The sequence below is a fragment of the Schistocerca gregaria genome, chromosome 1 (genome assembly GCF_023897955.1).
Source record: "Schistocerca gregaria isolate iqSchGreg1 chromosome 1, iqSchGreg1.2, whole genome shotgun sequence".
Lineage (NCBI taxonomy): Eukaryota > Metazoa > Arthropoda > Insecta > Orthoptera > Acrididae > Schistocerca > Schistocerca gregaria.
Window position 1 is genome coordinate 843,946,836 of NC_064920.1, and position 14,236 is coordinate 843,961,071.

General features: G+C 37.8%; 1 protein-coding gene and 1 long non-coding RNA gene across 4 annotated transcripts in view; one reads left to right on the forward strand and one right to left on the reverse strand.

Moving 5' to 3' along the window:
* Nucleotides 1-14,236, forward strand: part of LOC126272461 (uncharacterized) — a 531,522-nt gene that overhangs the window by 429,617 nt on the left and 87,669 nt on the right. For all 3 annotated transcript variants that reach the window (XM_049975341.1, XM_049975356.1, XM_049975349.1), the window contains exon 16: nt 10,190-10,370. In XM_049975341.1, coding sequence (XP_049831298.1) covers nt 10,190-10,321 — 132 coding nt within the window. In that variant the 3' untranslated portion in view covers nt 10,322-10,370. The remainder of the gene's footprint in view (nt 1-10,189; nt 10,371-14,236) is intronic.
* LOC126272487 (uncharacterized) lies at nt 5,772-7,615 on the reverse strand. The gene is made up of 2 exons (XR_007549230.1): nt 7,313-7,615; nt 5,772-6,229 (listed from the first exon to the last, which is right to left on the reverse strand). It is a non-coding gene; the product is annotated as an uncharacterized LOC126272487 (long non-coding RNA).

Below are 14,236 nucleotides of genomic sequence, written 5' to 3' on the forward strand. Positions count from 1 at the left end.
AAAAAGGCCACTAGCACAGCTTCCTACAATGCTTCATCTTGACAGCTGCCCATAATCTCATCAGGAGACTTCAGCAGCATATTCCTATAATGGTTTGCCCCTTTTGAGTGTAATTTACTAACATCACACCATGGCAGCCCCAAAAATAATCTTGCCTCGTGATTGTTGCAAGTATGTCTCTTTATAAGTTGGTGAATTCATACGTCTCCACTGATTGTTTTTCTCTTTAGTCTTGTGGCCACAGTGTTACTCCCAACATCTGTGGTTGTAAGTTGGCTATAGAAATAATGTGGATTTGCTGGAAACAGCTACAACATGTCTGCTACTGCCTTGATTCGAAAGGATTTTTGACTGGATCTGAGATTCACAGAATCCAGTGGATGGTGACCTTTGCCATATTCATAATGTTATGCAAGATGTTGAAGACTGATCCATGAATGATTTTCACTTAGACAACCTACTGCATTGAAAACCATAACACCTATATAAAACAACAAGTGTCTGGCACAGTCATTAGGTCTGTTGATCTGTTACTCCTGCTACAATGGCTAGTTATCAATATTTAAGTGAGTTTGAATGTGGTGTTATAGTCGGTGCGTGAGCAATGGGACACAGCATCTCCAAGATAGTGATGAAGCAGAGACTTTCCCATATGACCATTTCATGAGTATACTGCGAATATGAGGAGCCTAGTAAAACATCTAATCTCTGACATTGCTGGGCTGGAATAGATCCTGCAAGAAAAGGACCCACAACACTGAAGAGAATCGTTCAGCATGACAGAACTGCAACCCATCTGCAAATTGTTGCAGATTTCAATGCTGAGCCATCAACAAGTGAAAGCTTATGAGCCATTCAATGAAACATGATTGATATGCGCTTTAGGAGCCGAAGGCCCACTTGTGTGCCTTTGATGACTGCTGACAGAAAGCTTTACACCTTGCATGGGCCCGTCAAAACCAACATTGAACTGTTGATGACCGGAAACATGTTGCCTGGTCACACAAGTCACGTTTCCAATTGTATCGAGCAGTTGGACATGTGCGGGTATGGAGACAGCCTCAGGAATTCATGGACCCTGCGTGTCAGCAGGGGTTTTTCAAGCTGATGGAGGCTCTGTAATGGTGTGGGGCGTGTGCAGTTGGAGTTATATGGGATCCCTGATACATCTAGATACCACTTTGACAGGTGACATGTGTATAAGCATCCTGTCTGATCATTTGCATCCATTCTTGTTCATTATGCATTCTGACGAACTTCGGCAATTCCTGCAGTACAAAGCGACACCCCACACATTCATAACTGCTAAAGAATGGCTCCAGGAAAACTCTTCTGAGTTTAAACACTTCCATTGAGCACTGAACATGACAGACATGAACATTATTGATCATATCTGGGATGCCTTGAAATGTGCTGTTCAGAACAAATCTCCACCCACCTCGTACTCTTACAGATTTATAGACAACCCTGCAGGCTTCATGGTACCAATTCCCTCCAGCACTAATTCAGACATTAGTTGAATCCAAACCACGTAATGTTGCAGCATTTCTGCATGCTCGTGGGGACCCTACATGATATTAGGCAGGTGTTCCAGTTTCTTTGGCTCTTCAGTGTATAATGGTGCATTGTTGCCATCCACTTCCAATTCAGCATTTTTCCCAGAAAATGGATTACTACACAGTACCCCCCCCCCCCCCCCCCCGAACCATGGACCTTGCCGTTGGTGGGGAGGCTTGCGTGCCTCAGTGATACAGATAGCCGTACCGTAGGTACAACCACAACAGAGGGGTATCTGTTGAGAGGCCAGACAAACGTGTGGTTCCTGAAGAGGGGCAGCAGCCTTTTCAATAGTTGCAAGGGCAACAGTCTGGATGATTGACTGATCTGGCCTTGTAACAATAACCAAAACGGCCTTGCTGTGCTGGTACTGCGAACGGCTGAAAGCAAGGGGAAACTACGGCCGTAATTTTTCCCGAGGGGATGCAGCTTTACTGTATGATTAAATGATGATGGCGTCCTCTTGGGTAAAATATTCCGGAGGTAAAATAGTCCCCCATTCGGACCTCCGGGCGGGGACTACTCAAGAGGATGTCGTTATCAGGAGAAAGAAAACTGGCGTTCTACAAATCGGAGCGTGGAATGTCAGATCCCTTAATCGGGCAGGTAGGTTAGAAAATTTAAAAAGGGAAATGGACAGGTTAAAGTTAGATATAGTGGGAATTAGTGAAGTCTGGTGGCAGGAGGAACAAGATCTCTGGTCAGGTGACTACAGGGTTATAAACACAAAATCAAATAGGGGTAATGCAGGAGTGGGTTTAATAATGAATAGGAAAATAGGAATGCGGGTAAGCTACTACAAACAGCATAGATAGATACGAAGCCCACACCTACTACAGTAGTACAAGTTTATATGCCAACTAGCTCTGCAGACGATGAAGAAATTGAAGAACTGCATGATGAAATAAAAGAAATTATTCAGATAGTGAAGGGAGATGAAAATTTAATAGTCATGGGTGACTGTAATTCGAGTGCAGGAAAAGGGAGAGAAGGAAACGTAGTAGGTGGATATGGATTGGGGCTAAGAAATGAAAGAGGAAGCCGCTTGGTAGAATTTTGCACAGAGCACAACTTAGTCACAGCTAACACTTGGTTTAAGAATCATGAAAGAAGGTTGTATACATGGAAGAACCCTGGAGATACTAAAAGGTATCAGATAGATTATATAATGGTAAGGCAGAGATTTAGGAACCAGGTTTTAAATTGTAGGACATTTCCAGGGGCAGATGTGGACTCTGACCACAAGCTATTGGATATGACCTGTATACTAAAACTGAAGAAACTGCAAAAAGGTGGGATATTAAGGAGATGGGACCTGGATAAACTGAAAGAACCAGAGGTTGTACAGAGTTTCAGGGAGAGCATAAGGGAACAATTGTTAGGAATGGGTGAAATAAATACAGTAGAAGAAGAAAGGGTAGCTTTGAGGGATGAGGTAGTGAAGGCAGCAGAGGATAAAGTAGGTAAAAAGACGAGGGCTAGTAGAAATCCTTAGGTAACAGAAGAAATACTGAATTTAACTGATGAAAGGAGGAAATATAAAAATGCAATAAATGAAGCAGGCAAAAAGGAATACAAACGTCTCAAAAATGAGATCAACAGGAAGTGCAAAATGGCTAAGCAGGGATGGCTAGAGGACAAATGTAAGAATGTAGATGCTTATCTCACTAGGGGTAAGATAGATACTGCCTACAGGAAAATTAAAGAGATCTTTGGAGATAAGAGAACTACTTGTATGAACATCAAGAGGTCAGATGGAAACCCAGTTCTAAGCAAAGAAGCGAAAGCAGAAAGGTGGAAGGAGTATATAGAGGGTCTATACAAGGGCGATGTACTTGAGGACAATATTATGGAAATGGAAGAGGATGTAGATGAAGATGAAATGGGAGATAAGATACTGCGTGAAGAGTTTGACAGAGCACTGAGAGACCTGAGTCGAAACAAGGCCCCGGGAGTAGACAACATTCCATTAGAATACTGACAGCCTTGGGAGAGCAAGTCCTAACAAAACTCAACCATCCGGTGTATGAGACAGGCGAAATATCCTCAGACTTCTAGAAGAATATAATAATTCCAATCCCAAAGAAAGCAGGTGTTGACAGATGTGAAAATTACCGAACTACCAGTTTAATAAGTCACAGCTGAAAAATACTAACGGGAATTCTTTACAGATGAATAGAAAAACTAGTAGACGCCGACCTCGGTGAAGATCAGTTTGCATTCCGCAGAAATGTTGATACACATGAGGCAATACTGACCCTACGACTTATCTTAGAAAACGGATTAAGAAAAGGCAAAACCTACGTTTCTAGCATTTGTAGACTTAGAGAAAGCTTTTGACAATGTTGACTGGAATACTCTCTTTCAAATTCTAAAGGTGGCATGGGTAAAATACAGGGAGCGAAAGGCTATTTACAATTCGTGCAGAAACCAGATGGCAGTTATAAGAGTCGAGGGGCATGAAAGGGAGGCAGTGGTTGGGAAGGGATTGAGACAGGGTTGTAGCCTCTCCCCGATGTTATTCAATCTGTATATTGAGCAAGCAATAAAGGAAACAAGAGAAAATTTCGGAGTAGGTATTAAAATCCATGGAGAAGAAATAATAACTTTGAGGTTCGCCGATGACATTGTCATTCTATCAGAGACAGCAAGGGACTTGGAAGAGCAGTTGAATGGAATGGACAATGTCTTGAGAGGAGTATATAAGATGAACATCAACAAAAGCAAAACGAGGATAATGGAATGTAGTCAAATTAAGTCGGGTGATGCTGAGGGAATTAGATTACGAAATGAAACACTTAAAGTAGTAAAGGAGTTTTGCTATTTGGGGAGCAAAATAACTGATGATGGTCGAAGTAGAGAGGATATAAAATGGCAATGGCAAGGAAAGCGTTTCTGAAGAAGAGAAATTTGTTAACATTGAATATAGATTTAAGTGTCAGGAAGTCATTTCTGAAAGAATTTGTATGGAGTGTAGCCATGTATGGAAGTGAAACATGGACAATAAATAGTTAGGACAAGAAGAGAATAGAAGCTTTCGAAATGTGGTGCTATAGAAGAATGCTGAAGATTAGATGGGTAGATCACATAACTAATGAGGAAGTATTGAATAGGATTGCAGAGAAGAGAAGTTTGTGGCACAACTTGACAAGAAGAAGGGATTGGTTGGTAGGACATGTTCTGAGGCATCAAGGGATCACCAATTTAATATTGGAGGGCAGTGTGGAGGGTTAAAATCGTAGAGGGAGACCAAGAGATGAATACACTAAGCAGATTCAGAAGGATGTAGGTTGCAGTAGGTACTGGGAGATGAAGAAGCTTGCACAGGATAGAGTAGCATGGAGAGCTGCATCAAACCAGTCTCAGGACTGAAGACCACAACAACAACAATAACAACAACAACTGCAGTTTTGTTTTGGTTGCTCTAGCAGTGTGCTAGAGCACTTTGGATCAGGGATTTCAAAGCATAGCAAGACTTTAAATGTGCACCCACAAATAAACCAAAAATTAATTATGCAACTTTATTTTTTTGAGTTGATAATGGAAACTATATGAGCATTCCTCATACATGTGTGCTATAACAAAAAATACAAGTTTGAAAATTGAGCTACATATTTCAGCACCATGTTTATATGTTTATCTGCTAATCAGTACCTCCTCTTGTGTAAAGATACTGTACCATATGTTTCATGCAATGGTTTGGAGGTTACATCTTGTCATATGATTGTGAATCTGGAATATTCTTTTACAAAGCAAATACACAAAGAACTCAGAAAACCATTTTGTGTAATATGTGCAAAATTCCTCCTTTAAATAACCATATTAAACACTCATATTTACTTTCTATCAAGTTAGTTTTTTAATAGTATAATCCTGATTATACCTAAATATAGAACTTTTTCCTTGCAAGATCACCTTAAGACCACTTCACACAAACAGTGACATGACAGTGCCATGACCATCTTGTTATATCGGTATTTGAAGGGCAGTGTCCACTCTTTTCCTTTTGCTTGCTTCACAGTCGTGAGATCATTAGGTTGTTGTGTTGTTATGCAGTAGTTCATCTCCATAAATAAGAATGATGAAAACGTTATTGAGATAATGTGCAACTATCCTGTGTTTTATGTTTATGCCCTTTCCAATCCCAAATACATGGACACCAAGCTGAGTAATACACTCTGGAATGAAACAGGAGCAGAAATAAAAACAGCTGGTAAATAATTAAATGTATATTTCTGATTTTACATCAACAAATGCAACCAGCTAGGTAAAAGACTAAGACTATTGTCTGAGAGTGTTAGCTATAACTGTAACATTATCTTTCCATGTGCCCTGACATCAATAGAAATGTAAGTACACTGAGCACCTACAATAGGCAACAAAGTTATAGAGAATGTCTGTTTGCAATTGAACAATAGTGATCCAGTTTTTGAAGGAGCCATATTACATATGTGTTTCCCATCCATAGCTCCTATGAAGTTCAGAAAAATGCCACATTTTATAAAAAGCATTAGCAATGTCCTTCCACATTTCTTCTGTCAGAGCAGGCATCAATTGATTCATCATTGTCTGTAATTATCTTGCAGGTTTCCCATATGGTCTTATCAACCATACTGTGTACTTGTGACAGCTAAATGATATCATATTCAGCACATCTCCAACAGTCAAGTATCTGAAAAAAGGTAGACAATAGGGATGTAACAAACAACAATTTCACAAGTGGTCTTAGCGGTAATGAATCAGTATCACACTAACCAGAAGAAAACATTTAAGACTATACAACAGAAGCCAAAAATGATGAATGTTGATTTCATGTACGAGGGACATTCAATAAGTAATACAACACTTTTTTCCCTCATCCAGTTTTGGATGAAAAAATGTATTTGCTGTGCGACATCATGGAACATTCCCACTTTAGCCCCTAAAGTTCCAACAGGTGGTGGCACTATTTGTAGCCTACAAAATGGTCTCTGTAATGGAGGTGCATTCCAAGCACAGAACTGTCATTGAGTTTCTTTGGTGGAAAACCAGAGCACCACAGATATTCATAGGCACCACAGATATTCATAGGTACTTGCAGAGTGTCTATAGAGACCTGTAGTGAACAAAAACACTATGAGTCATTGGGCAAGCTGTCTGTCATCATCACAAAATGCTCATGCAAACCTGTCCAATCTCATGTGTACCACAACAGCCCGAGGAAATCAAAGAAACAACTTCGGTATGTTTGTAATCACAAAAATACAGAAGAACTTCTCATTCTCCAATGACAACATTAGGCCTCACATAAGTCTGCATACCTTAGAATCGCTCACAAAATTTCACTTGATTGTTCTTCCTCATTCACCCTACAACCCTAATATTGCACCTTCCAATACCCACCTTTCTGGCCCAATGAAGGATGTAGTCCATGGGAAGCAGTATGTCAGTGATGGGGAGGTTATTGATGCATCAAGACACTGGCTCTGATGTTAACCAGTACAGTGGTACCATGCAGACATACAGATTCTCCCAGTAAACTGGCTTAAGGCTGTTGCACTGAAAGGAGGTAATGTTGAAGAAAAAATGGGATTTTTTTTTTTTTGGGGGGGGGGGGGGGGTGGGTTGTAGTCATAAGAGCGAGGAATAAAATGGTGTATTGAAATTCTGAATAAAACCAATCTGCTTGTGTGTTACATTGCTTATTAAATGCCCCTAGTATTTAATTCCCAATAAACTGCTGAAGTGTGTGTTAATTATGTTATATACAACTAACATCAGGCAAATGGTGATCCATTGTATTGGTGTGATGGCTTTTCTCCAGTGTGTGTTTTACTTTTTCAGATGAACTTCCAACTTGTTCAACTGTAAGTTGAATGTATTTTCTGACATTCTGAAATATTCATAAAACTTTGTTCCATTGTACAGGGTGACTATTATTGAACTATATAAAAAAGAAATGTAAATTAGTTACAAACTATGGCATACACACACTTTATTCAATATGTAAACATCATTACAGATATTTGGATTTAGGTTATTACATGTTTGACATGCCTGCCATCATTGGCGATGATGTGTCACAGACAAATAGTGAAATTCTGCATAACCTGCATAAGTGTTGGAACATCGATGCTGTCAGTGAGCTCCTGAATGGCTGCTTTCAGCTTAGAAATTATTTTGGGGTTATTGCTGTACACCTCACCTTTAATGTAGTCTGAAAAAAGAAGGCACATGTGTTCAGATCCAGAGAATGTGGCAGCCAATCAAGGCCCATGCCAGTGGCCTTTGGGTATTCCAAAGCCAGAATGCAGACACCAAAGTGCTCCTCCAGGACATCAAACACTCTCCTGCTTTGATGGGGTCAAGTTCTGTCTTGCGTGAACCATGTTTTGTTGAAATCAAGGTCACTCTGGATAATGGGGGTGAAATTATCTTCCAAAACTTTCATGTACAGTTTAGTAGTCATCATGCCATTGAGAAATATCACACAAATTATTCCATGACTGGACATTGTGCGCCAGTCAACCATTGAGGGTGAAGAGACTTCTCAGTCATGAAATACAGATTCTCAGTCCCCCAAAGGCACCAAGTTTGCTTATTGATGAACCCATCCAAATGACAGTGGGCTTCATGTGCACATGTGCATACTAATTCCCATCATGCCCCTCAGCTAACCGTGCAGTTTGAACATCCTAATGCAAACCATTCATTTCATACAGGTCAATAATTGTCACCCTGTACATTAATTCACTTTACTGAGTGGCAAATTCTCCTTCTGTTGCTTTATTTTTCCACCCCTTATAAAACCACTTCCATTTCTCACTTGTTTTTCCCGTTCTTCATCCAAAATCACAGTAATCAACATGAGATCATAGCCTGAGAACTTCGCCATGCAGCTGCTCAAGTGCACTGCCACACACCAAAGAAACACTGACCACTAGGAATTTATGTCACTCTGGCATCACAGCCAGTGCAGTCGTGGGTACTGTGACATCGCTGATGTGTGTGTAGCAGACTTTAATGTTTATCTGTCTCAGTCTAGGATTTTTATACTGCATCAGTCTTTCCTTCTAATCCTATCCAGTAAGTCCCCCTGATCCAGGTTTCTGGCTGACTCTTCGCATTTCCTGAACCTCATTAGTCCTCTTCCTTCATACTGATTCCTTTCCCTTTGACACTTCTTCCAGTAAAAGGAGCCACTGGCTCTTATAACATCCCAGCTTCCTCAACCAAATTATAACATTTCAGCTCCTCAACACCAAATTATAACATTCCAGCTTCCTCAACCAAATTAAAACGTTGCATTAGGAGGTGTCTGCTTCGTGCAAAAGGTCTTGAGTTCATATTGACGACAACAAGTAATTCTTCATTACAGACGTTTATTTACAAACAGAACTGACAGACTTCACAGACTCAACAACTGACTCTCCGAGCCAACCGTACTGCACATCCGAACTGGCAACTGACAACTCCTAGGTGTATTAATATCTTTCCAAACAATGAGAGTCTTTGACAATGTTTTGTTTACAATACAATAGCAATTCACGACTTAAAACTAAATTAGACATTACAGAATTTTAGTACAGATTAAAGTAAGTAAAAGGATCAGTACATATAAATTCTTACAAGCATAATTCCCAAATAGATTTTATAACATTTTTCAACCAGCTTCTGGATAACCTTCACCAGATTTGTACCGATGTTTCCAGAAATATCTTGACATTTGATTCTGGATATTTCTTGAGTGATTTAGAACAACTATTTATATGTAAAATGATTTAAATCGTGTTTCAAAACGTAAATAAATCTTTTTAGCAATATTTCTTGATACAAATCGTCTTTCGAAATTAGGTTATGAAACAGTTTTCACAAGTTTTCGTATTTTTGCGATCATAATATAGAATTTCTCCATAGAAAGTTCCAGAAGTGTGCATTAAACGTTCATTTAGAGACTTTCTCTTTAGCTGGTGAGTTTTTAAAAGTATCTTGTCCATATTATACGAAATAATTTAGCTCAAAACTGATAATTTATACAATTAATCAGAGCTACAGCAAACAGTGAGTCTTTCTTTTACAAAATGAAATATAATTACAAAATTGAATGAAACTAGGTTACTAACACTAATATATATTTACATTAATTCTATTTTTGTTCTTTCTGTGCAAAATGTCCTAATATTGACACAGTACAATATTTAAACATCACCAAAGTTTCCCTTTACATTTTGCAAATCTGTATCGACATCCCCTAAAAGTCTACAGTATCGAATACTTCAATATGTCCCAATATGTCCTGTAATGTTACACTCTGAAAGCTCACGTGTTTCCATATCTTTTTTATGATCTCTCCTTCCACCACTTGGTGAGTACATTTTTTATCTATCCATATTATATTTTCAAACATTGGTTATTTTTGTTGATATATTAACACAGTTAAGAATTTTGCAGCCTCAACTTATGAATCCTTGCAAAGTTTTTCATTTGTCAGTATTTTGTTTTGCAAAGCAGTTACCCTAGTGAAAGATTTTTCTTTATGAGAATGAATTTCAGAGATGTTGAATGTAAAGAATAATTTTCACTTAAGAAAATATCTCCTACTTATCGCACACTAATTCATCCTAAAAATTAAACATCTATCATCAATTTTCAGATTGAACAAAATGGCAAATTGGTGACTGTCTTTTCTTCATCACACTACTGTGGTGCTTCAAATTCAGCAGCCTGTGTTCTCTGTTATCACTCAGTAATACGGTTTTTTCAACTTGATTCAGCTGACTTATGAATTAAATCATCTCACTTGATTTCTTTCTGCAGTTACTTGAAATGGACTGGTAAGTTCATAATCAAAGTTTTATAGATGTATGACTCCCAATAGATAGTTGTCACTCACACGTAATAAATAAACATTGAATTAAATCCCCTGTGTGAAGACCAGGTAGTACCACTAAGGTGTCTAACATCACAACAAGTACTACAGAAAGATTATTCTACATGGAGCACACACCAGTAATTCTTCTGTTATAACAGCAATTTTATTCTTATATGATCTTTCTCTCGTGAAATATCATAACTTCGCAACATATCAGTGCAAAGAATATACTCACTATTTTCAGATTACTGAAGAGGAGTTTAAAGACAATAACAGAATTGCTGAAGAGATTCAGTCTTAAACTGCTCAAAATTCTGATAGTTTGGATTTATCCATAGATGCTCACAAGGTTGATGGGAAATAAGCCACAAAAGGGGTGATTTTCCCATGATGGGCTCTGGTGTACAGACTTTAAATTCACTGCAAAATATCACATGTTCTTATAGAAATTATGTTTTCTCTCCTACTGAACTGTACATTTAACAATGAAAATAATTAGTTACTGACAATATAATGTAAATGGATAGACAAAAAATCTACTCACCAAGCGGCGGCAGGAGAACACACACACAAAAAGGTTTAACTTTTATAAGATTTTGGAGCTAGTGGCACCTTCTTACAAGAAGTTAAACCTTTTTGAGTGAGTGTTCTCCTACCGTTGCTTGGTGAGTAGACTTTTTATCCCATTTATATTTAGCATTTCTGTTACAGTAAATACTGTGACTTCAATAATTCCTATATAATGTAGGCTTGTTTGGTTGTCATGCTCTTGATAGGAAATAATCTTGGTACCCTTGCTCTATGAAATGCAGTTTCAGCAGTGTCAAGTAATGGAGGCAAGTGCAAACATTTACAGAATATTGAAGGTTCCAAAAACTTGCTTTTGCAATTTGAGCCTTAAATAAAAAGCAGTTGAGGTTTGAAATTAAATTTAGCACTTTATTTTCATGCAGAATTAGTGTAAAGCTCAACATGAACGACTACAAACTGAAAAGACAAAGGACATATATGAAGTAGAGTCCATTACACTAACACCAAAGCTGATTTTCTAGTAAAAGTATGAATTTGATGTGATAACTTCCAACAATCCCACTAAAAGTAATAGTTCTAAATACTTTGGACTGATTGCACTAACGTCAAATAAAAGTTAACCACCATTAAGTTGGCATTTAACCATGGTCAACTGCACCAACCTCGGTTAAAGTTAAATAAAGGAGTTGATCACAGTTAAAGTTGTCCGAGGTCGGATACTCATTTATCTTCAACTGATCATGGTTAAAATAAAGTAGACACATATCACAGCAATATGATGGTGCATTTTGATGTTTTAGATAGTGTAGAAGATGAAAAATGTTGTGTCCTCAGTATGTAAATTGTCACCACAAACATATTGGTGTACTTGTGGAAAGGGAAAATCCTTTTGAAGATTACAGGGACGGGAAATTTCACGAGAGTTTCCATCCTTCAAAAGAAACAGTGTATTGGTTATTAGGTCAAATCAACCAGAAGTTGAAATTTCCTACGTATTTGAATAACCCTGTCTTCCCAATGAGCAGAGTTCTAATGACATTAAGAGCATTGCAACTTGTGCACTTAAAATAGTTATTGGTGACAGTTCTAATGTACATAGAACAGCAGCACAAAAGAATCATCAGTGATGTATCGGGGATCATAGCAGCAGTGTCTCCACAATACGTTTAGTTTTATTCTTGAGTGGAAATACACTCCATGCTGGATGGTTTCAGTGTGCTAGATGGATTTCCTGAAGTAACTGGTACAGTGAATTTCAATGCTATGGCACAATGATGACTTATCAAAAGTGCACCATTCTGATACAATTCAGGACTGTTAAATATCAAGTAATGACAGTTGTAGACACAGTCTTTACAAAGTATATAACAATACAGAGACCAGTCCAGTTGTGCTGAAGCTGTAGTTTAATTGATAACATCATGCGCTGCAAAGAGGAAGCTGCCAGGTATGCGTCCATCTCATTCCAAAACTCTTTTTCATCTTTTTTTCTTGATTTAATAAAGTATTATCTGCAGTGTCAATGTTATTTATTATAAATAATGTATTTGCTGCAACTCTTGTTGCAAAGACCAATGACTGAAAAGTTACCCCAGTGGCCAGAAATCTTAACGTAACTGTCAGTTTGTGTCAGAAAGTAAACACAAGTTACAACCTGGAAGTTTAATACTATGAAGCATCATGTAAAACCTGTAACAACTATCTCTTGATTTTATGGACTGCCTCAAGTTTATCTTGTTGAAAACTATCTTTTTCAATGAAGCAAGTAACTTGGAAAAACTCCTCTTCCATTCAAACAAAATTATGAAACAAACCTCAGTTTTGAAATTTGTGATAAAGTACGTTACCAGTACTTGATGGTAGCCATTGCAGCATCAGGAATATTTTATTTTGAAAAATTTTTAAGGGTACTGAGGAAGCTAGAACAAGGCAGCTTGTATCCCACTTCCCATTCAGAGTCTTTCAAGCAGGGTCATATCTCATTTTCTGTGCTCCAATAGAAGTATTTTCTGCTGATAGATATTATGCCAGTACAAACTGACATTAGACACTATACTTTAACTATAATCAGTTTAAAGCTGAAAAAGGATGAGAATTTAAATGAGTTAATGAAAAACTTCTACTAGCATGTATGTAAGATCATTATACAGCACAATTAGCCTCTAATGTGAATCAACGAGTCCAGGTTCTTCTTAACCCTACACTTGCATGTTTTTCTTATCATCATTTTTGCATACCCTCCTTTGTACCACATGGAGTTAACTGCAGTCAAATTACCAGTTAGCTGAAAATGTTTTGCTAACTGTCATTTAATATTGGTGCAACGCAACGACAGCTTTCGATTTGATCTGATGTATTTAGCTTCCTTGTATCTCATCATTAAAAAATGATCCAGAAAATGATATAGGATTTGACATACATGATCTTATATAGATTAAAGGTGCGAAATATTTACCATTTCATGTTGGCTAATAAAATATTCTCATGTATAACATGAAACCATACCATAACAATGGTCACAATATATTAAATTAGAGTAATAAATTAATAGAATTTATTTTTCAAATGAACACTTTTGAGCACTATGATGAAGGAAATAAACTGTTCTATTTTGAATGTTGATGAGTCAGGTATTCCTTGACACTATGAAAGCTCTTGCTATTAGCATGTTTTTGAGTTCTTTAATTATCAATAAGATTTAAACGTGACCACAGGATTCTCGGTTATGTTGGTTTTTAAATCAACGCTGATGCAGTCAGCCAGTAGTCCATGTTTTTGGTCAGTTTATGATGTCTGGTTCTTGGCAGAAGCCTATTATCAGGTCTGTGAACATTCCATTTGCCAAAATTTTCTCCACTGTTATTTCTCCTGAATCTATTCTTGCCTGATGAAAGGATGTTGTGGCTATCAATTTACACTCTACATTACAAGTGTGACAGTCTCTATCATCAAAAATGACTAAGTCACCCCGTTCCACTATTTTGCTTACAGAAAGTATATTTGTACTCGATTGAGGTACTTAGAGTACATCTGTCACACTAGCACTTGTCTTCTCTCTGTCTGCTAGTGCTTCAACATGCCTGCAATCTGTCTCTTTAATGGGTAAGTTCCACTTCTTGTGAACTGTGCTCTGACTCCGTGAAATTCAAATCAGATGGACACTTTGGCATATGTCTGCTGATAAACCAGAATATACGTACCAGTGTTTGTGTCTATGAGAGGTGACACTGGTAATGTTAAGACTGTCTTCTAAATTGCTTCTTTGATGGCAAATTTTCTATTTGTCTTCACTGTGAC